General features: G+C 65.5%; 1 protein-coding gene across 4 annotated transcripts in view; it reads right to left on the reverse strand.

Annotated features, from left to right (window-relative positions):
* Positions 1-19,136, reverse strand: part of CHID1 (chitinase domain containing 1) — a 22,627-nt gene extending 3,491 nt beyond the window's left edge. The window contains exons 1-10 of one of the 4 annotated variants that reach the window (XM_066371922.1): positions 19,019-19,136; positions 11,293-11,447; positions 10,749-10,898; positions 10,429-10,561; positions 9,886-9,930; positions 8,819-8,925; positions 8,100-8,161; positions 6,646-6,738; positions 2,062-2,163; positions 1,327-1,482 (exon numbers count right to left, since the gene is read on the reverse strand). In XM_066371922.1, the coding sequence (XP_066228019.1) occupies positions 1,327-1,482; positions 2,062-2,163; positions 6,646-6,738; positions 8,100-8,161; positions 8,819-8,925; positions 9,886-9,930; positions 10,429-10,561; positions 10,749-10,898; positions 11,293-11,403 (959 nt within the window). In that variant the 5' untranslated portion in view covers positions 11,404-11,447; positions 19,019-19,136. Of the gene's footprint in view, positions 1-1,326; positions 1,483-2,061; positions 2,164-6,645; positions 6,739-8,099; positions 8,162-8,818; positions 8,926-9,885; positions 9,931-10,428; positions 10,562-10,748; positions 10,899-11,292; positions 11,448-16,269; positions 16,405-16,501; positions 16,629-17,463; positions 17,512-19,018 lie in introns of those variants that run through there. The other 3 variants (XM_066371869.1, XM_066371824.1, XM_066371971.1) reach the window with 3 other exon arrangements.
* Between the last annotated feature and the right edge of the window lie 441 nt (positions 19,137-19,577).

Genomic DNA, 19,577 nt, shown 5'->3' on the forward strand with positions numbered 1-19,577 from the left:
CTGAGCAGACTGCACAGACACAGCGGGGACTGTGGCCCGGACGGGATACGGCCTTCTGTCCCCGGCCGGGGGCCAGCGGGACCCCAGTGCCCCTGAAGGCTGCGATGTGCTGTGAACAGGTACACACCCCTCCCCCAGCACACACGTGTACCTGCGTGGTCAGAGCCCCTTCACTGGAGCCCCTACAACAGTTGGGACGGGGGTCATCTGGAGCCGCGTGGTACCTTGTCACCTGACCTGCATAAGCTGGGTTGGGGCTCCAACAACCTCACTGCATGAGCGACTGCTGGGCCCCGTTCGAGCCCACGGTAACTCCTTACCCCTCAGGTGGTGTGAGAAATGAACTGTCCCCAAATTCCACTGGAGTCTGAGCCCTGGGACCCCAGGATATGACTGAAGTGACCAAGGTAAAACCAGGTCACATGGATGGGCTCTAATCCGACTGACTGGGAACCTTGCTAGAAGCACAGACACGGGCACGCACGGGGGACCCAGGGGCACAGGCACGCACGTGGGGACCCAGGGGCACAGACACGCACGTGGGGACCCAGGAGCACAGACACAGACACGCACGGGGGACCCAGGGGCACAGACACAGGCACGCACAGGGGACCCAGGGGCACAGACACGGGCACGCACGTGGGGACCCAGGGGCACAGACACGGGCACGCACGTGGGGACCCAGGAGCACAGACACAGACACGCACGGGGGACCCAGGGGCACAGACACAGGCACGCACGTGGGGACCCAGGGGCACAGACACAGGCACGCACGTGGGGACCCAGGGGCACAGACACAGGCACGCACGTGGGGACCCAGGGGCACAGACACAGGCACGCACGTGGGGACCCAGGGGCACAGACACAGGCACGCACGTGGGGACCCAGGAGCACAGACACGGGCACGCACGGGGGACCCCGGGGCACAGACACAGGCACGCACGTGGGGACCCAGGGGCACAGACACAGGCACGCACGTGGGGACCCAGGGGCACAGACACAGGCACGCACGTGGGGACCCAGGGGCACAGACACAGGCACGCACGTGGGGACCCAGGGGCACAGACACAGGCACGCACGTGGGGACCCAGGAGCACAGACAGACACGCACGTGGGGACCCAGGAGCACAGACACAGGCACGCACGTGGGGACCCAGGGAGAGTCGTCGTCTGCACACTCAGGAGAGAGGCTGCAGGCAGAACCAGCCCCGCCCACACCCGGACCTCGGACCTCCAGCCTCCGGGACGGGGACGCAGACCCCTGGAACGAAGGCCTTGGCAAGGAACAGCGCGGCCGCCACTCATGTGGCAGGGAGCCCGGCTCACCTGGCCCCCACGACGGGCTCCCGGGCGTCCCTGGAGGCCGAGTAGTCCATGCCGTAGAAGTTGAGTCCCAGGAGGATCTTGCTCCGCCACTTGGACTTGGGGTCGAGGACCTGGACGCAGGCTCGCACCCAGGACAGCGGTGCATTGGGACCAGGCCTGCGGGGGAGGCAGGAGTGGGCTTCAGTGGCAGGCAGAGGCCTTGGGCTGCCCACAGTGGGCCTCCCGGACTGGGGCAGGGGTTGATGCATGTGTGTGTGTGGGGGAGGAAGCAGGCAGTGGACCTCCCGGGGCGTCTTCCTCCTGGACACTCGTGTCCACACCTGCTTTACCTGGCCCACTGCTGGGAGCACAGCCCAGGTCAAGGCCTGAGGCAGAAAGAGGCAGCAGTGGGCAGTGGCGTGACACTGTCTCCTCAGCAACGTGGCAAGCTCAGTGCCAGTGGCCACCACTCCCCAGAGGTGTGGCTGGACACCCCGGGATGGTACTTTCACGGGGTGCCTGGTGCCATCGGCTATGTGCCCCCAAATGAAAAGGCTGCCTAATGCAGCCAGTTCTGGGCCGTGGGGGAAAACCAGGCACCCTGCATCCCCGTAACCGAGAGCTGACTCCAGTGTGGTCTTGGGCAGGCCAGCGGGAAGCCAGGCCTGGCCTTTCTGACTGTCCAGTGTCCAGCCCCATGGGTGGTGAGCACTGTGAACCAGGCCAGCGCTCACAGGCCCCGGCTCCCACACTCACTGCTGCACAGAGGGGTAGTCGTAGGTCATGAGACTGAATCCGTCCAGCACGGGACCCAGCTGCTCCAACTCCTTGTGTGTGAACATGCCCAGCTGGTCGGTCCTGCGAGAGACAAGGACGGCCACTCAGCTGCCCCACAGCTGACACCTGGCCAGCTGAGGACCGAGCAGCCGGCCGTGGGGGCTCCCAGCCCACGCCCTGCTCCCCTCCACCACAGAAGGATCTCCAGTCACTCCCGGGACGTAACTCAGCGCTCCGTTACAGCTTGGTCAGGGCCGCTCTCCAGGAGCAAGGGTGGGCCACCTCTCGGGCCTTTCCAGCCCCCCGGCTCCTAACCGTCTGCCCTCAGCTTCGTCCCATAGGCTGAACACCTCCTTGCTCCATCACCCCAACCAGCTGCTGTCCCTGGGCCTGGGCCCGGGCCCCACTGTGGAGCTGCCCTGACCTGCTAGGGATGCCACCTTGCCCGGTGGTGAGTGCCCGCTCCCCCAGAGAACCCCCTGCTGCCCCGGAGGCTGAGATGCTGCCGATCAGATGCCACCTTGCCTGGCGGTGAGTGCCCGCTCCCCCAGGGAACCCCCTGCTGCCCTGGAGGCTGAGATGCTGCCGATCAGATGCCACCTTGCCTGGCGGTGAGTGCCCGCTCCCCCAGAGAACCCCCTGCTGCCCCGGAGGCTGAGATGCTGCCGATCAGATGCTGAGCCCCAAGTGCTGCCTGATCGGCCCTCTCTGGGCTGACTCTTCGGCACAGTCACTAACCGAGCCGCACCTGGCCTCTGGACACTGCCTGCAGAGTAGCCCCACAGCAACCCCGGTGGGGACCTAACTGGTGACAGGTGGAAGGCTGGCCCGCTTTCGGGATGCCCCACCTGCTCTCCACACGCCCAGACACCCAGGACCCCTGCCAGCTGGCTGCTCCGCTCAGCACGAACCCACCTGCCTCACAAAGTTCAGAGGGAACCATCCCACCTGGACCTCTCTCCTGTCTGCACACACCACCACCCTTGCCTGTTCCACATCCACAGGGGACCTGTGCCCACTGCCCACTCAGAGCCGTCCATGCTCGGGCTCTGGCTGTGCCCAGCCCCCAGGTGAGCGGGAACAGCCCTCTGTGCAGAGGGGCCCCCAGAAGGACCTCGCTGACCACGGGGGGACTGTGCAGAGGGACCCCCAGAAGGACCTCGCTGACCACGGGGGGACTGTGCAGAGGGGCCTCCCAGAAGGACCTCGCTGACCACGGGGGGACTGTGCAGAGGGGCCTCCCAGAAGGACCTCGCTGACCACGGGGGGACTGTGCAGAGGGGCCCCCAGAAGGACCTCGCTGACCACGGGGGGACTGTGCACAGGGCCCTCCCAGAAGGACCTCGCTGACCACGGGGGGACTGTGCAGAGGGGCCCCCAGAAGGACCTCGCTGACCACGGGGGGACTGTGCACAGGGCCCTCCCAGAAGGACCTCGCTGACCACGGGGGGACTGTGCAGAGGGACCCCCAGAAGGACCTCGCTGACCACGGGGGGACTGTGCAGAGGGCCCTCCCAGAAGGACCTCGCTGACCACGGGGGGACCGTGCAGAGGGACCCCCAGAAGGACCTCGCTGACCAAGGGGGGCCTGTGCAGAGGGGCCTCCCAGAAGGACCTCGCTGACCACGGGGGGACTGTGCAGAGGCCCCCCCAGAAGGACCTCGCTGACCACGGGGGGACTGTGCAGAGGCCCCCCCAGAAGGACCTCGCTGACCACGGGGGGCCTGTGCAGAGGGGCTCCCAGAAGGACCTCGCTGACCACGGGGGGACTGTGCAGAGGGGCCTCCCAGAAGGACCTCGCTGACCACGGGGGGACTGTGCAGAGGGCCCTCCCAGAAGGACCTCACTGACCACGGGGGGACTGTGCAGAGGCCCCCCCAGAAGGACCTCGCTGACCACGGGGGGACTGTGCAGAGGCCCCCCCAGAAGGACCTCGCTGACCACGGGGGGACTGTGCAGAGGGGCCCCCAGAAGGACCTCGCTGACCACGGGGGGACCGTGCAGAGGGGCTCCCAGAAGGACCTCGCTGACCACGGGGGGCCTGTGCAGAGGGGCCCCCAGAAGGACCTCGCTGACCACGGGGGGCCTGTGCAGAGGGGCTCCCAGAAGGACCTCGCTGACCACGGGGGGACTGTGCAGAGGGGCCCCCAGAAGGACCTCGCTGACCACGGGGGGACTGTGCAGAGGGGCCCCCAGAAGGACCTCGCTGACCACGGGGGGACTGCCTGCTGGAAACCACGAGACACCCAGGGCGGCTGGAGGAGCTGGGGGAGGGACAAGATGGGCAGCTGCCCGCGAGGACCAGAACGCCTGGGTTGGCACCAGCAGCAGGGGCAGTGGTGGGGGCCGGGCTCCTGTCCAGGTCCCAGGAGCTGCAGCCTGGAGATACCCTGGGCCAGCCTGCGAGGACGGCGAGCTGTCAGACCAGTCCACCGTGCTGAGCGCTGGCACCTCCAGCAGAGCGTGAAGCGGAGCCCCCCACACACACACAGAGGACAGCGGTGGCTCCACACGGGCTGGGCTGCGACCTTGAGAGCAGGGCTCAGGGTCAGCACTGGAGAGCGGCTCCAGACAGCCCCACAGACGAGACACCCCCGCCCCCTTGCCTGGGCAGTCTGTGAGGTGGATCCCACTGTGAGAAAGGCTGGGAGAGGCTCCCACAGGGGACAAGTGCCAACAGGGAGCGGGCTCCCAGGGCACTGCTAGCCAGGCCCCCCCCAAATACACACCCACCAGCACGTATACCTGGCTGCTGGGAGGAGCTGGCCCTGGGGACCCTGCCAGCAGCCCCAGCCACAATGGCCACAGTCCCCTCCTGCTGGCATCCCTGGGCCACCATGAGGAGGGAGTTCCCTGCGGGCACGGTGGCTGCAGGCTGAGGGGCTGGCTGACCCCTGCTCATACATCCACTTCTGGCCTGAGTACCAGGGGCTGGGCACGGGGGTTCCGGGGCAGAGGCTGCCAAGCCCAGAGATTGGTCCCTCCAGGGGTGTCCACCCCCTACACCCTCGCACATCCACTGCAAGTCTGCCCTCTACACCCCCCTGAAGCTGCAAGGCTCTGTGTGCAGGCAGACAGCCTGTGCCGGGAAGGGCTCCAGCCCCAGCACTGGGCAGACCCCCAGCCCGAGGAACGGCCCCTGACACCACCCCAGAAACCGGGGGCCCAGGGAGTGGGTGCCGCGTATCTGCAGCCCAGCCCCCCGGTGCCTGGGCCCAGGGAGTGGGTGCCGTGTGTCTGCAGCCCAGCCCCCCGGTGCCTGGGCCCAGGGAGTGGGTGCCGCGTGTCTGCAGCCCAGCCCCCCGGTGCCTGGGCCCAGGGAGTGGGTGCCGCGTGTCTGCAGCCCAGCCCCCCGGTGCCTGGGCCCAGGGGTGGGTGCCGTGTGTCTGCAGCCCAGCCCCCCGGTGCCTGGGCCCAGGGGTGGGTGCCGCGTGTCTGCAGCCCCGCCCCCCGGTGCCTGGGCCCAGGGAGTGGGTGCCGCGTGTCTGCAGCCCAGCCCCCCGGTGCCTGGGGCAGCTGCTGCCCTGGCCTTCCCCAAGCAGTGGCTCTCATCCCTGGAAGCCACAGGGGCCCCCGGGCCCGGGCATAGATAGCACTGGTCCCAATGCTGCCGGCCCCATCACACATATGTACCACGTATGTGGACACGTGTGTGCGTGTGGGAGGAGGCACACACGGGGGCTCTGACTGGGCTGGCTCCTGGTGGAGCACCACCTGCCCGGCTCCGGGAGGGTGGCAGCTGCAGACACTGTCTGAAGTCAGGTCCATACAATGTCCAGCCCTGTGGCAGTCCCCCCAACGGATGGGGGCCCCGGAACAGCGGGAAGGAAAGGTGGGCATGAGGCCACCAGGTCATGCAAAGGGCCCAAGGCCTCCGCCGCTGTGGGCACTGTGGGGTGTACGGGTTGAGCCAGCCAGGCACGCCGTCCCCAGAGAACGGTGCCCATTTTAAGGGACACCTGTCTCAGCTGCCGGAGCGCCTCAGGTTCTGTGAGTGTCCACTAAGTCTTTTGTGTGAGTCTATCAACCTGCGGAGGTCCCCAGTGGACACTTCTGGACCAAGGAGCATGCCATCTGGTCTCCTTGGGGCTGGCCAGGCAGAACCCCCGGCCAATCCCACCGTGGCCCCTCCCCACTGCTGCCCCGGTCCTCCACCTCAGGCCTGCCCGTGGCCCTCAGGTCACGCCCTGGGCGGAATGGACGCGGCGGCCAGGCTGCCCGGGCTCCTCCATGTCCCTGTCCCTCGGGTTCCAAAAGAGAGGTCTTGAGAGGAGGGCAGCAGCAGGGCCACAGCCTGAGCGCCCGAGCCCCATGGGCGTCCACTCGGCCGCAGAGCTCCAGGGTCTCGCCTGAGAGCGAGGGAAAGTGTCTAAGAGACTCCGCCCCTCAAGCGGAGGGATTCACGACCCCTCCACGAGACGAGGGTCTCGTCTTTCCGCGAGGCTGCAGGGACGCGGCCTCCGACTGCTGACTTGGGTCCGGGCCCCGGTTCCACACCTGCTCTTGGAGCTGCTGCCGCATCTGCCCTGAAGGCCCCCAGCCCCGCGCGAGCGCAGCACTTACCCGGGGGCGACGGCCGGTGGGATGACCAGGATGGCCAGCAGCCGGGCCTGGTGCAGCGCCTCGGCCATGTGGGTGAGCATGTGGACGAGGCCGCTGTGGAGAAGCCCGAGGTCAGAGCGGGAGACCCCGCGGAGGCCGCGCGGGGCAGGCGCCCTTTCCTGCCGTTCCTGCCCTGAAGGCACAGGGCACCCCCAGCCCGTGGGCACCAGCCACTCAGCGGTCCGCACACTGCCTGAGATGCCCTCCCACGCAGTCACGGTGGGGCTGGGCGGAGTGGACAGAGCCCGCAGCTGTCTGGAGACCTGACCACGCAGGGCATGACACTGTCTCCATCTACCTCCCCCCAAACCGGGCCTCAAGTCCCCCCCAGGGCAGCAGTGGACAGGGGCAGGGCTGGGGGCAGGGCTCTGACAGGGGGAAGCGAGACCCTGCCCCGTGCCCACCCTGACCTGGGTGGAGGGGCACCACTCCCCCCGCCCCCCCCCCCAGGGCGCCCTCCGCCTGCCTGGCAGACAGGGGGTCGTTGTGGGGACTCTGCTTCTGAGGGGGCAGAGGCCGCCCTGCAGAATGACAGGGGACAGCACAGCTGAGAGGGGTGCCGGGGAGTCCCAGCCCAGCGCCCTCCTGGGACAGGCAGGCAGGAGGGACAGCAGTCCCAGAAGCAGTTGCAGCTGGCTGACGGACTCCTGCTGCCCGCAGGGGCGCTCCGCAGGTACACCACCTCCCCGCACGCTCATCCGGGACACGTGGGTGGGACTCGGTCCCTCCCACCCCTCCTGCGGAGCTGACCCCCAAGTCCCTGACAGGCCCTGGGCAGTGGCTGCATCCGGGACTCTTGGGCGGGACTTGGTCCCTCCCACCCCTCCTGCGGAGCTGACCCCCAAGTCCCTGACAGGCCCTGGGCAGTGGCTGCATCCGGGACTCTTGGGCGGGACTTGGTTCCTCCCACCCCTTCTGCAGAGCTGACCCCCAAGTCCCTGACAGACCCTGGGCAGTGGCTGCTGCAGGACTCTTGGGCGGGACTTGGTCCCTCCCACCCCTCCTGCAGAGCTGACCCCCAAGTCCCTGACAGGCCCTGGGCAGCGGCTGCTGCAGGGGACTCTGGCCCGAGCCTCACGGGAAGGGTGAGCGCAGAGCCTGTGCGGTTCTTTTCCCAGAGAACCCCAGGCCGTCCACTTAGAGGGCCCTGGCTGCACTCGCTGGCCTCTCCTCGTGCCCTGGAAGGGCTCGCTGTGCTCAGCACCTCCTGCTGGTGTGCAAGCCCGGCTGGCCGCTGCCTGGGCATCCTCCTGGGGTGGCTACTCCTGCCCCCTTCACCACACGCAGGGCAAGGGTCAGGGCTGTTGAAGCCACGACGTGGGGTGAAGGCTTCCTCCCAAGCAGGCCCATCCTGGGCCTCTCCCGCCTCCACCCGGACAGGGGCTGGGGGTGGGCAGACCGCTTGGCCCACTCACACGTGCTTCTGACTCAGGAGCTGGCTCCAAACCTCCACCACGTAGCCGTCAAAATGCTGGCTCTGAAAGGACCAAGACAGGACAGGGCGACCCCGTGACCAGGAGGGAAGGCTGCTGGGCAGACACGGGGCCAGCTGCCCGTGCCCACCCAGGAAGGACCGGAGACAGGACAGGGCGACCCCGTGGCCAGGAGGGAAGGGTGCCGGGCAGACACAGGGCCAGCTGCCTGCGCCCACCCAGGAAGGACTGGAGACAGGACAGGGAGACCCCGTGACCGGAGACAGGACAGGGAGACCCCGTGACCAGGAGGGAAGGCTGCTGGGCAGACACGGGGCCAGCTGCCCGTGCCCACCCAGGAAGGACCGGAGACAGGACAGGGCGACCCCGTGGCCAGGAGGGAAGGGTGCCGGGCAGACACAGGGCCAGCTGCCTGCGCCCACCCAGGAAGGACCCGGCCCGAGGGTCACGCTGCAGGCACAGGAGTGTCTCTCTGAAGGGGGCAGCGGGGGTCGCCACAGAGGCCAAAGACAGAGCGGCCACAGCCTTTGTATGTGCTGTCCATGCATGTGCCTCCCCAACCCCTGGGGACCCGAGGGGCGCCCCCCACCCCCGAAGCCCAGCACTGGACAGCTGGGTGTCACCCAAGGGAGGGCCCCTTGCCTGTGGTCAAGAGGCAGCTCAGGGAAGCCCGCGTCGCTCCGTGGAGGGCCAGGCCTCACCTTGGCCACCTGGACAATGGTCTTGCTGAGCTCTTCTATCTCGTCTTCGCTGTCCGAGACGCTGCGGAAGTCCTCCCGGGTCCAGTCCTCAAACAGGAGCCGAGGCACTGGGGGGACAGGCGCTGTCACCTCCCACCCTCGGCTCCATCCACTGGTGGCCACAGGCCCCTAGAGCAGAGTGACCGCACGGCCGGGCACCGAGCATGGTCGTCCCAGCAGCTCTCGGCCTGGCGAGGGAGGGCCCCGGGGTCGGGGAAGGACACAGCTGCGGGCCCTGCACGTCCTCCCACGTGGTCCCAGCTGGCCCAACCCTGCTCTCCCGGCTCCTCACTGCCTGGCTCCTGCTGGACCCTCTCCACCTGGACCTGACCCTCAGCTCCCCATCCACGTGCCCCTCTCTCGGCCCTCCCGGGGCTCCTCCTGCTCCCAGGCGGCCCCCACGCCCCGGGCCCCGCTGCACTGGGACTGTCCCCCTCTTGCCAGCCGAGAGCTCTAGGCTGGGCGGGGCAGGGCTGACGTCACTCTCGGGCTTGGCCCGCAGACCCTCAATTAATGCTTCCTGGGTGAAGGAAGGAGAAACTGGCGGGGCTGGGGCTGGCCTCAGTGGGCGCGAAGGCCGCAGGGTCCTGGCTGGACTGGGGGCCCCGGGTGCTGGGCTGGGGCTGGCCTCGGTGGGCGCGAAGGCCGCAGGATCCTGACTGGACTGGGGGCCCCGGGTGCTGGGCTGGGGCTGGCCTCGGTGGGCGCGAAGGCCGCAGGGTCCTGGCTGGACTGGGGGCCCCGGGTGCTGGGCTGGGGCTGGCCTCAGTGGGCGCGAAGGCCGCAGGGTCCTGGCTGGACTGGGGGCCCCGGGTGCTGGGCTGGGGCTGGCCTTGTTTCTGAGCAGTCAGGGAGTGACCAATGTGCAGAGCAGCACAGCCTGGATTTCCCAGCACAGGGGAAGACCCTGGGGCCCATTCACCCACTCGTGGGGGTGGGGGGTGGGGATCACACCAACCAGGGCCTCCAGCTCTTGGTGTGTGTCCTAAGGGCCAGCTGCCCTGACCACCCAGGCGCCCTGGACTCACCTATACGGAGGCCCTTGGCCTGCTTCCTGACTGCACGCATCCACCCTGTGGGGTGTGAGGAGGACAGTCAGTGTGGGCACACAACCCTCACCCACAGGGAGGAGGAAAATGCTCAGCCCACAGCAGGAGAGCAGCGGGGAGGCAGGTGGGGAGGCTGCAGGGCCCTCCTCCTCGGACCCCATCCCCCCCGCCCTGCAGACGGCCGGGGCCAGGGCAGCTCAGACCCCGGGGCTGTTTCCTGGAGCTCAGCGGCATCAGAGGGCCAGACCCCGTCCCCCCCGCCCTGCAGACGGCCGGGGCCAGGGCAGCTCAGACCCTGGGGCTGTTTCCTGGAGCTCAGCGGCATCCCGAGGGCCAGGCTCTGCCACACAGACACTCGGACACCCACATTCTCACGCAGAGGTTGTCACGTTCTTAAACACACTTGCACTCACATGCTAAGACACACGCTCGCTCCCTCTCACACCCAGACACACAGAGGCACTGGCGTCCTCACTCCCGCACACCCTCTGGGGACAAGCAGAGGGGCAGCAAGGGGAGAACCTTGGTCCACGTCATGGAGGCCCGTGACCTCGTACATCTCACGGCCGCGCCTCTTCAGCTGCAGCCACACCGGCGAGATCTGCGTAAACTTGCCCCCAAAGACCTTGGCGATGTCATAGCCATGGCTGTTCCACTGGTGGAGGACAGAGGACAGAGGTCAGAGGGTTCAGGAGCTGTCCTGGGCTGTGCCCAGTGGAGAAGCTCCCAGAGGACCCCTGTGCCGATTCCCACTGAGCCCCCACAACGGCAGTGGCCGGGAAAGGGGGGCCCAGGTGCCGCCCTGCCTTCGGCAGTCCCTGTCCACACCAGGGTCTGCTTACTGGAGTGACGTAGCCCAAGACGTCCCCAGCAAAGTGCCTTTCCCGGGCCTTCGCTGAGCAGTAGCTGCGGTGCTCCAGAACCACGTCCTCGGCTGTGGGGTCCGTCACCACCAGACCCCGATCTTGGACAGGCTTCTCTGAAAACTGAGTCTGGAATGAAAGGAAGGAGTGGTCAGTGTCTGCCCTCCTGGGGCAGAAAACAGGCCCCTGGGGGCAGAGTAGTCCTCTCCCTTCAGCTGGGGACTGTGCTGGGGTCATCACAGTGCCACTGACCAGGAGACGGCAGGGAAACTCCCTCCCAGGGAGCTGACCGTTCCTGAAGACACGCCCTGCCTCCCTGGGAGTGCGGCCTCGCTCATGGACCTCACAGGGGACAGGTGCAGCCCTGGGCCCAAGCGCCAGAAACTGCTCCCTTTGAAGATACCTGGACAGCACGAAGCCAAGCCCTTAGCCTCCTGGCTCCCAGGCCGCCTGGCACGAGGCCCCCGTGGGCAGGAAGAAGGCAGAACGGGTCAGCCCTCTGGCCAGTGCCCAGACCCCCTACCTTCTCCAGCAGTGTCTTGGAGGCAGCCTTTTTGGCATCTGACTTTGACAGGGTGGTGTGGACAGAGCCGCAGGTCAGGGCGAGCCAGAGCACACGGAGGAGCGCCCTCATGGCGGGCAGGTCACAGCGGGGGTCCCACCGCGGGGCCCAGGAGGCTGCAGAGAGAGCAGAGCACGTGGGGACCACCAGAGGAGCCAGGCACACGCTCGGCTGACCTGGAGCTTTGTCGTGACAGGGCCTGGGTCCTCACAGCACGGGGCTGGACGGTGGCCCCCGGACACAGCCATGCCCTGGCCCTGGCTCAGCCCCAGTGGCCACAGTCCAGCTTCCAGCATAGCCAGGCCTCTGGGTCCTATCACAGACAGCCAGAAAGGTCTCCCCTGAGCCCGTGGCCACTGCCTCAGGGCCACGACGACCACTGCCTCAGGGCCACGACGACCACTGCCTCAGGGCCACGATGACCACTGCCAGCCGTCTAGGAGAATGCTGGCCCTTCCTCTCTCATCAAACCCAAAGGAGTCCCTGCCGGAGGGCTTCACTACAAGTAGCAGAGTCATGGGAACTGAGGACACGAGCATCTGCTCCTGTCAACTCAGGGTGGGGAGGCTTTTCCACCTACGTCAGCAACTGCGGAGATGACGGGTGAAAATGCCGGTCGAGCTTACTACATGAGAGCGAGAGCGTGAAACTCTCATTCAGGAAACAAAAAAACAAGCAAGACAGCAGGTTGCGAAGCCCCAGCGAGCAGCACTTCCCCTGAGCTGTCTCTGGGGGTTCAAGCTGGAGAAACCTGTCTGAGTGACAGTCTGCCTGTAAACACTACACACCCCCCACCGGGCGTCCTTTCTCCCACACTCTCCTTCGGGAGGCTTCCCCACCCCCGTGGGGAGCACGGGAGGATGTCTGTGGCAGAGAGTAAGTAGCCTGCACTTCCTCCCACTGGGACAGGGACGGGCACTCGGAGGCACTGGGCAGCGCACGTGTCAGGAAACGCACCCGTACAGCCTGGTCCGGCCTTATTTACAAGCCCCGTGTTCACCCAGAGACGACAGCCCGGAAACGGGGATGCTGAACGACACACGGGCCGGCTGTCCAACCTGCGGGGCGAGCGGTCCTCGGTGGCTCTGCCTGCGTGTCTGTGTTCCCACTCGGGGCTTGCCCTGCGGGGCGAGCGGTCCTCGGTGGCTCTGCCTGCGTGTCTGTGTTCCCACACGGGGCTTGTCCTGCGGGGCGAGCGGTCCTCGGTGGCTCTGTCTGCGTGTCTGTGTTCCCACACGGGGCTTGCCCTGCGGGGCGAGCGGTCCTCGGTGGCTCTGTCTGCGTGTCTGTGTTCCCACTCGGGGCTTGCCCTGCGGGGCGAGCGGTCCTCGGTGGCTCTGCCTGCGTGTCTGTGTTCCCACTCGGGGCTTGCCCTGCGGGGCGAGCGGTCCTCGGTGGCTCTGCCTGCGTGTCTGTGTTCCCACTCGGGGCTTGCCCTGCGGGGCGAGCGGTCCTCGGTGGCTCTGCCTGCGTGTCTGTGTTCCCACTCGGGGCTTGCCCTGCGGGGCGAGCGGTCCTCGGTGGCTCTGTCTGCGTGTCTGTGTTCCCACACGGGGCTTGCCCTGCGGGGCGAGCGGTCCTCGGTGGCTCTGTCTGCGTGTCTGTGTTCCCACACGGGGCTTGCCCTGCGGGGCGAGCGGTCCTCGGTGGCTCTGCCTGCGTGTCTGTGTTCCCACTCGGGGCTTGCCCTGCGGGGCGAGCGGTCCTCGGTGGCTCTGCCTGCGTGTCTGTGTTCCCACTCGGGGCTTGCCCTGCGGGGCGAGCGGTCCTCGGTGGCTCTGCCTGCGGGGCGAGCGGTCCTCGGTGGCTCTGCCTGCGTGTCTGCGTGTCTGTGTTCCCACACGGGGCTTGCCCTGCGGGGCGAGCGGTCCTCGGTGGCTCTGCCTGCGTGTCTGTGTTCCCACTCAGGGCTTGTCCTGCGGGGCGAGCGGTCCTCGGTGGCTCTGCCTGCGTGTCTGTGTTCCCACACGGGGCTTGTCCTGCGGGGCGAGCGGTCCTCGATGGCTCTGTCTGTGTTCCCACTCGGGGCTTGCCCTGCGGGGCGAGCGGTCCTCGGTGGCTCTGCCTGCGTGTCTGTGTTCCCACTCGGGGCTTGCCCTGCAGTGCATGTTTATACACCTCCCCGTCTTCTCGCTCGGGGGAACTGAGCAGCACACAGCCCAGCCTGACTGTCCTCCTCAACAAGGCTCTAAGTTAGGCGTGCAGGTGTAAGCAGCAGGTTGGCCCGGTCGGCCCTGGCGTGTGCTCCCTCTAGTCCAGCCCGGGGGCCCGGTCCCCTGACCAGTGGGTGGACATGTGCATTCCTGGCCAGGCAGGGTGCACGTAACCCTGTCAGGAGCAGCAGGCAGAGCCAGGCCCACCAGCCCTCTGAAACTCGCCTCTCGACCTGCTTCCCGTCTCAAAGCCACACAGGCTGCCCCAGCCCGGGCTGTCACTTCCTTGGTGCAGACCAGGGGGCCCCAGGCTGCCCTGGGCAGTTTCCATGCTGTGGCACCTGCTCTCCCCACAGCACACCCGCGTGGGGCTGCAGAACAGGGCCCCAGGCTGCCCTGGGCAGTTTCCATGCTGTGGCACCTGCTCTCCCCACAGCACACCCGCATGGGGCTGCAGAACAGGGTCCCAGAGCAAGCAGCCCAGGAGTCCCCTCCGCAGGAGGCACAAAAGGCCTGGTCCCAGGGTTTCCAAGGACAGAAGGGACACGCAGCTGCTGGCAAGGGCAGCACTCACCCTAACAGCCGTGTGGGGGAGGGATAGGCAGACCCACACCCTGATCATCACTCTGTTCTCCTCCCCACAAGCCCCTCTTCTCAGTGACACTTCCGGGCATCAGCATCAAGGACTGCAACCTCTGCGGTCCTGTCCTCACCCTGCCCCGGGGGCCCAGCCTACCATCTAGCCGCCACAAGCCCCAGCCCATAGCCCATAGCCCCCAGCCCACAGCCACGAGACTGGACTCCCTGGGCACAGCCCCAGGTCTGGGAAGGGCCCGGAGGGAGGGGAGCTCTGGCCACTGCAGGGCCAGGCTGCCCAGAATCACCCATTGCTTCCCTGGTCAGACCAAGACTGCAGCTGCCACGCTCCGAGGAGCCTGGCCACTGTGAGGCCAGGGACACCGGAACAAAGGGCTTCCACATGCTACAGAGCTGAGGGCCGTGCACACAGGCGGGACCTGCCCACTCTGCCCAGCACCCTGTCTTTGAGCCCAGGCCTCTCACATCCCCGCCATGACAAGCATCTCCTCAGCTCCAGGTGGGGGTCCGGGTCACTGAGGGTCAGAAGGAATGTGAAGTAAACTAGGAGGTGCTCCCACAGCAGTAAAAAGGGTGGGGGGCTCAACAGTGCCCTTCCCACCCTCCAGTCATGGCCTGCTGCCCCACCTGCTATCCTGCACACAGGTGGACAGAGACCCCTCTGCCTGACCCTTGACCTCTGACTTCACACAACAGGGAAGGAAGAAATAAGCAAGGGTGGATGTGGGCTGATTCGGAGAAAGACAGGTGCAGCTGGCTTCTGTCTTGAGGAGGGTTACTGAAAGGAGAACCAGATCAAGCTGGAGGCCTGGGCGGGCGGCACTGCAGATGGCCTGTGCCCAGGAGCTATGGGGGCGATGGGGCAGTGGCTCCAGGAAGAAGCACTTGGGAGTGCTGGGCTGCTCCCTGACCAGCAGGGAACTTTCCAGACCAACCGTCTGGCACTTGGGTGGTGGGGACCTGGTGGTGTGTGCGCTGCCTGGTGTGTGGGGTGCTCCTGCGGTGCAAGACCCTGTCTGGGCGTTTCCCACGGGCCCCCCCTGTGCACTGGGGAAGATATCCGCTAGTCATCTCTGCCCAAGGCACATGCTCCTTCCAGAGCCAACTGCTAGGCTCACACACCCCGTTCTTGTGTCAGACAGGTTTCGTCCCTGACCACTGATGACCCCCTTTGTGTGGAAGAGGCCTGGCAAGGGAGAGCAGTGTGTAATGACCACTGCACACCTGTGCTCACCTAAAGAAGCTGCTACAAATGTGAACCAGAGGGCCACTGGAGATGGGGCCTCAGACCTCTGTGACTGCTAGGGCCTGGAGCCTTCCACGTGAGGCTCCAGGCTCCCAGGACTGTTTCAGCCCCGTGACCAAAGGACAGCAAGTCCCCGTGGTGACGTTCGTGTTTCTCATTGAAACCTACACTGAGAGTGCTGGCCACAACCCGGTTCACGCAACGCATACACACGGTGTGTGCACATGTGCGCGCAGACTGAAGGCCCGCACAGAGCCCCCCGTCTTCTGACCGTCCCCCTTGTGCGTCACTTCCCAGGCACTGGCTTTACCTGTCACACTGGTCTCGCTATTCAGTGACAGGCAATTTGGAGGAATGCTAAAGGACTGGACCCTGAGCGTGTGTCACCAACACTGGGCCGGACCCAAACCGACTTTGTCGTTAACAGAACGGCACTCAGCCGTGCTCTTGCTTGTGAACGAAAATTCTGGAGTCAACTGAGTCCCTGCGGGAAGGCTGAAGGCGGCAGGGAGGCAGGGCCGCAGCCCCCCACCACTCCGGTGACACTGACTGACCACGTGCTGCGCGTCAGGCCGAGAGTTCACCATGAATGGGTTCTCCACGCCCCGGCGCGCGCTGCCATCATGCCGACGGATGAGGAGGCGAGCAGAGGGCGCGTGGCCACTGCGCTACACTAACGACAAGGCGATGGAGACAGGAGAGCCACAGAGATCCGGTCCTGCCACCAGCCCCTGTCCCCTGACCTCTCCGGGCTCAGCTCGGGTGACCCGGGAAGCGAGGGGGCAGCGAGTCATCCTCGGGGGTGCGCCAAGTCTCGCCGCTCAAGGCTGGGGGTGGGGTGCTGAGCGAGGTGGGGGTCCATCCAGCCCGGCGCACCCCAACCAGCATGGGGCCACCGGCACCCTGTGGGGACAGGGCGGCCACCCACTCTCCCGGCCTCACCGCCTGCTCACAGCCACCTGCCACCCTAAGCCGTGCGCGCGGCTCCCACTCAGGATCTTCCCGCACGCTCGTCCACGCTCACTGCCCCACGCCCACGTCCTCCCCGCACACCAGCGCCTCTCGTCCGCACTCGCTCTCCTTCCGCTCTCCCCGGCACCGCCCGCGCGCCCGCGTCGCAGAGGAGAACGGAGCCGCACAGGGCCCGCGGACACTCCCCCGGCCGGCCGCTCACCTTCATGTCCCGGAGGCCGGCCGGACCACCCTCGCGCACGCCCGGAAGACGCTCGCCAGCACTGCAGGAAGTCCCGCCCCCCAGGACGCCCGCCCGCGCCTCTTCGCCGTGCCCACGCTAGTTCCGCGCCGCCGGCGCCACGCACGGCACGTTAGGGCGGGGCCTAGGGGCGGGGCCGAAGGGAGAAGCCGGAATCGGGGCGGGGCCTGGCGGCAGGGCCGGGGGCGGGCCTAAGGGGAGGAGCCCCGGAGTGGGGCGGGGCCTGTCTCTACGAGCCGGGGGGCGGGGCCCATGGGCGGGGCAGAGGGGAATCCAGGGGCTCGTGGGAGCGATCCTCGGGTCTCGGGCTCCCCAGGGAGTCCGACAGCCTTGCCGCGCGGGGTCGGGGTTCTGGGGGGGGTGTCTTGGTCTCCTCGTAGGCATCACGGCGTGTCCGGGAGGCGGCCCCCTTGCCTCCCCAGCGCAGGCGCTGTTTGGAAGCCTGGGCGGCTGGCGTAAGGTCAGCGCTGCAGCCACGTGTGACCACCAGAGAGCGCCCGAGGCTTCAGGTTTTCAGCCCCGCGTGGGCGTATGGCCGAGGGGACCGCGGAGGACCTACCTCTCTGGCTTCCCACGTTCTTTTCTCTTTTGAATTCAGAAATCGCCTCTCCAGGCTTTCCTCCAAACTCCCTCTGGTGGCCGCCCCCCCCCCCTCCAGCCTAACCCTCTTCCGCCATCCCCCACATCTCCCTGGGTGAGTCTCAGTCCTTGGCCATCCATGGGCTAGTGATGTCCACACTGGCGCAGGGACACGAAAACCCCATACACCCGAGACCCGGCGCTGTCTCGTGCTCGCCTCCAGGGATAGTGGCACCACCTTGCAGATGCAAACGCAACCCCTCCATCTCAGCCAGCTCCCAGCAAGAGAAGTCAAGGGTCTCGGGGATGGTCTGAACGCCTAGGTGGCCAGCAGTTTTAATCACCTGATACAAGCAGGAAGATCCCCGCACCTGTCCTTAGCCGTTCCCAGCAGTTTCCTGCAGAAAACCGCACAGCTGGTCCCCACCCTGTCCCTGCCCCACCCACCCCAGGACGCCCTGTTCGGCTGTTTCCCCATTTCTGCTGCTCTTTGAACTGAACTTTGTTCTCATTCTGTTGACCCTGCATTTTCTTCTTTCTCTTCCCCATGTTTCCCGCCAGTCTTCCCAGAGGGTAGTTGGGGCTGGTGGGTGTGCTGGTGCATGTTGTGTACCAACTGTCAAGTGTCCCTGGGCAGCTAGCTCAGTGTGCCTGGCACCCAGCTCAGCACTGACGCCTGACCTTTTGGGTAGTGAACACAAGTCACGCAAGAGCTATGGAGGGGGCCCCCGATAAGCTATGCCAGATGCCCTGACCGTGGTGCGAGCCTAGTAATACCAAGGAGATCCCAGCAAGATCACAGGTCTCTCACTGAGAAAGGCACTTAGTCACCTTAGGATCCCATAGACTTCAGGAGTCTTTGGAGCTGAAGAAGTGTAAAATCCACTCAAGGTTCCCTGGGAGCTGGCACTGCGGATCTCAAGAGCAGGTGGGAAGCAAGGGCGGGGAGCCCAGCACCGGCCCCCTTCTGCAGAGCCCCCACTGGGCAGAATTCAGGGGTCTTGACAAAGCTGTCAGCCTCCCGGCTGCCACCGTGGTGCGAAGGGACCCCGGAGTGAAAGCTGGCTTAAGTGGGTACACATCTTTCAGCCACGGGAAGATTGAGAATGAGGCATAGGAAGGTTGAAGAGGACCAGAACCAGAGCGTTAGCATTGACGTATTACACGAAACCTGAACACCACGGTATTGCATGTTTCTGGAACATGTAAGACAACGTAGGGTTCACCACACTTAAAGAAAATGTAACCTACTGATGAGGTGGGTTCTTCAAGCACCAAGGTGCTGTGGTCGAGCCACACATGCTAAAGTACTTATAAAGGAAATAAAAGATACCTAATGTATAAATTCAGTTTGAATGTTGAAAATGCTTAATGGACTGAGTTTGTAGATGGGACCAAATATTATGCAGAGGCCCCTGAAAAATGACTTTAAAATCTGCCAAGCTTGGGCCCTGGCCGGTTGGCTCAGCGGTAGAGCGTTGGCCTAGCGTGCGGAGGACCCGGGTTCGATTCCCGGCCAGGGCACACGGGAGAGGCGCCCATTTGCTTCTCCACACCTCCGCCGTGCTTTCCTCTCTGTCTCTCTCTTCCCCTCCCGCAGCCAAGGCTCCACTGGAGCAGAGATGGCCCGGGCGCTGGGGATGGCTCTGTGGCCTCTGCCTCAGGCGCTAGAGTGGCTCTGGTCGCAACATGGCGACGCCCAGGATGGGCAGAGCATCGCCCCCTGGTGGGCAGAGCGTTGCCCCATGGTGGGCGTGCCGGGTGGATCCCGGTCGGGCGCATGCGGGAGTCTGTCTGACTGTCTCTCCCTGTTTCCAGCTTCAGAAAAATGAAAAAAAAAAAAAAAAAAATCTGCCAAGCTTGGAAAAGGAATAACAATCTTTATAAAATTAAACTTACCAGGTTAAAAAATTAGGTTTGGGATCCTGGCCGGTGAGCTCAGTCGGTTGAAAGAGCGTTGTCCCGAAACAGCAAGGTAGGTTGCAGGTTCGATCCCTGGGCAGGACACACACAAGGAAGCAACTTAAAATAAACAGCAACGCACGACTGAGTGGAGCAACAAATGCTTCCTTTGCCTCTCTCCTCTCTTTTCCTTCCTCTCTCTGTCTCTCTAAAGATCAACAAAGGTTAAGCCCCAGCTCGAGAGCTCGGGTGACTGGAGTGTTGTCCCAGAACATGGAGGTTGCTGGTTCCATTCCCCAGTCAGGGCACATACAGGAGCAGCTCGATGTCCCTGTCCCTCTCTCTCTCTCTCTCTCTCTCAAAAAAAAAAATCAGGTTTGGAATTTATCGCATCCATAAATCCTAATTATTTAAATTCAACTTAAGTCTGCATGTAAGCCCTTTATCCAGGCCCTCTGGCTTGAAGCGCAGCTCCTCTGTCAGGGCTTTTGTGGGGTGCCCTAGCAGAGGTCCAGGCTCTGAGCTTCGAGCCCTGTCTGGCCTGTCCTTACGCCGT

Source organism: Saccopteryx leptura, chromosome 1 (assembly GCF_036850995.1).
Source record: "Saccopteryx leptura isolate mSacLep1 chromosome 1, mSacLep1_pri_phased_curated, whole genome shotgun sequence".
NCBI lineage: Eukaryota > Metazoa > Chordata > Mammalia > Chiroptera > Emballonuridae > Saccopteryx > Saccopteryx leptura.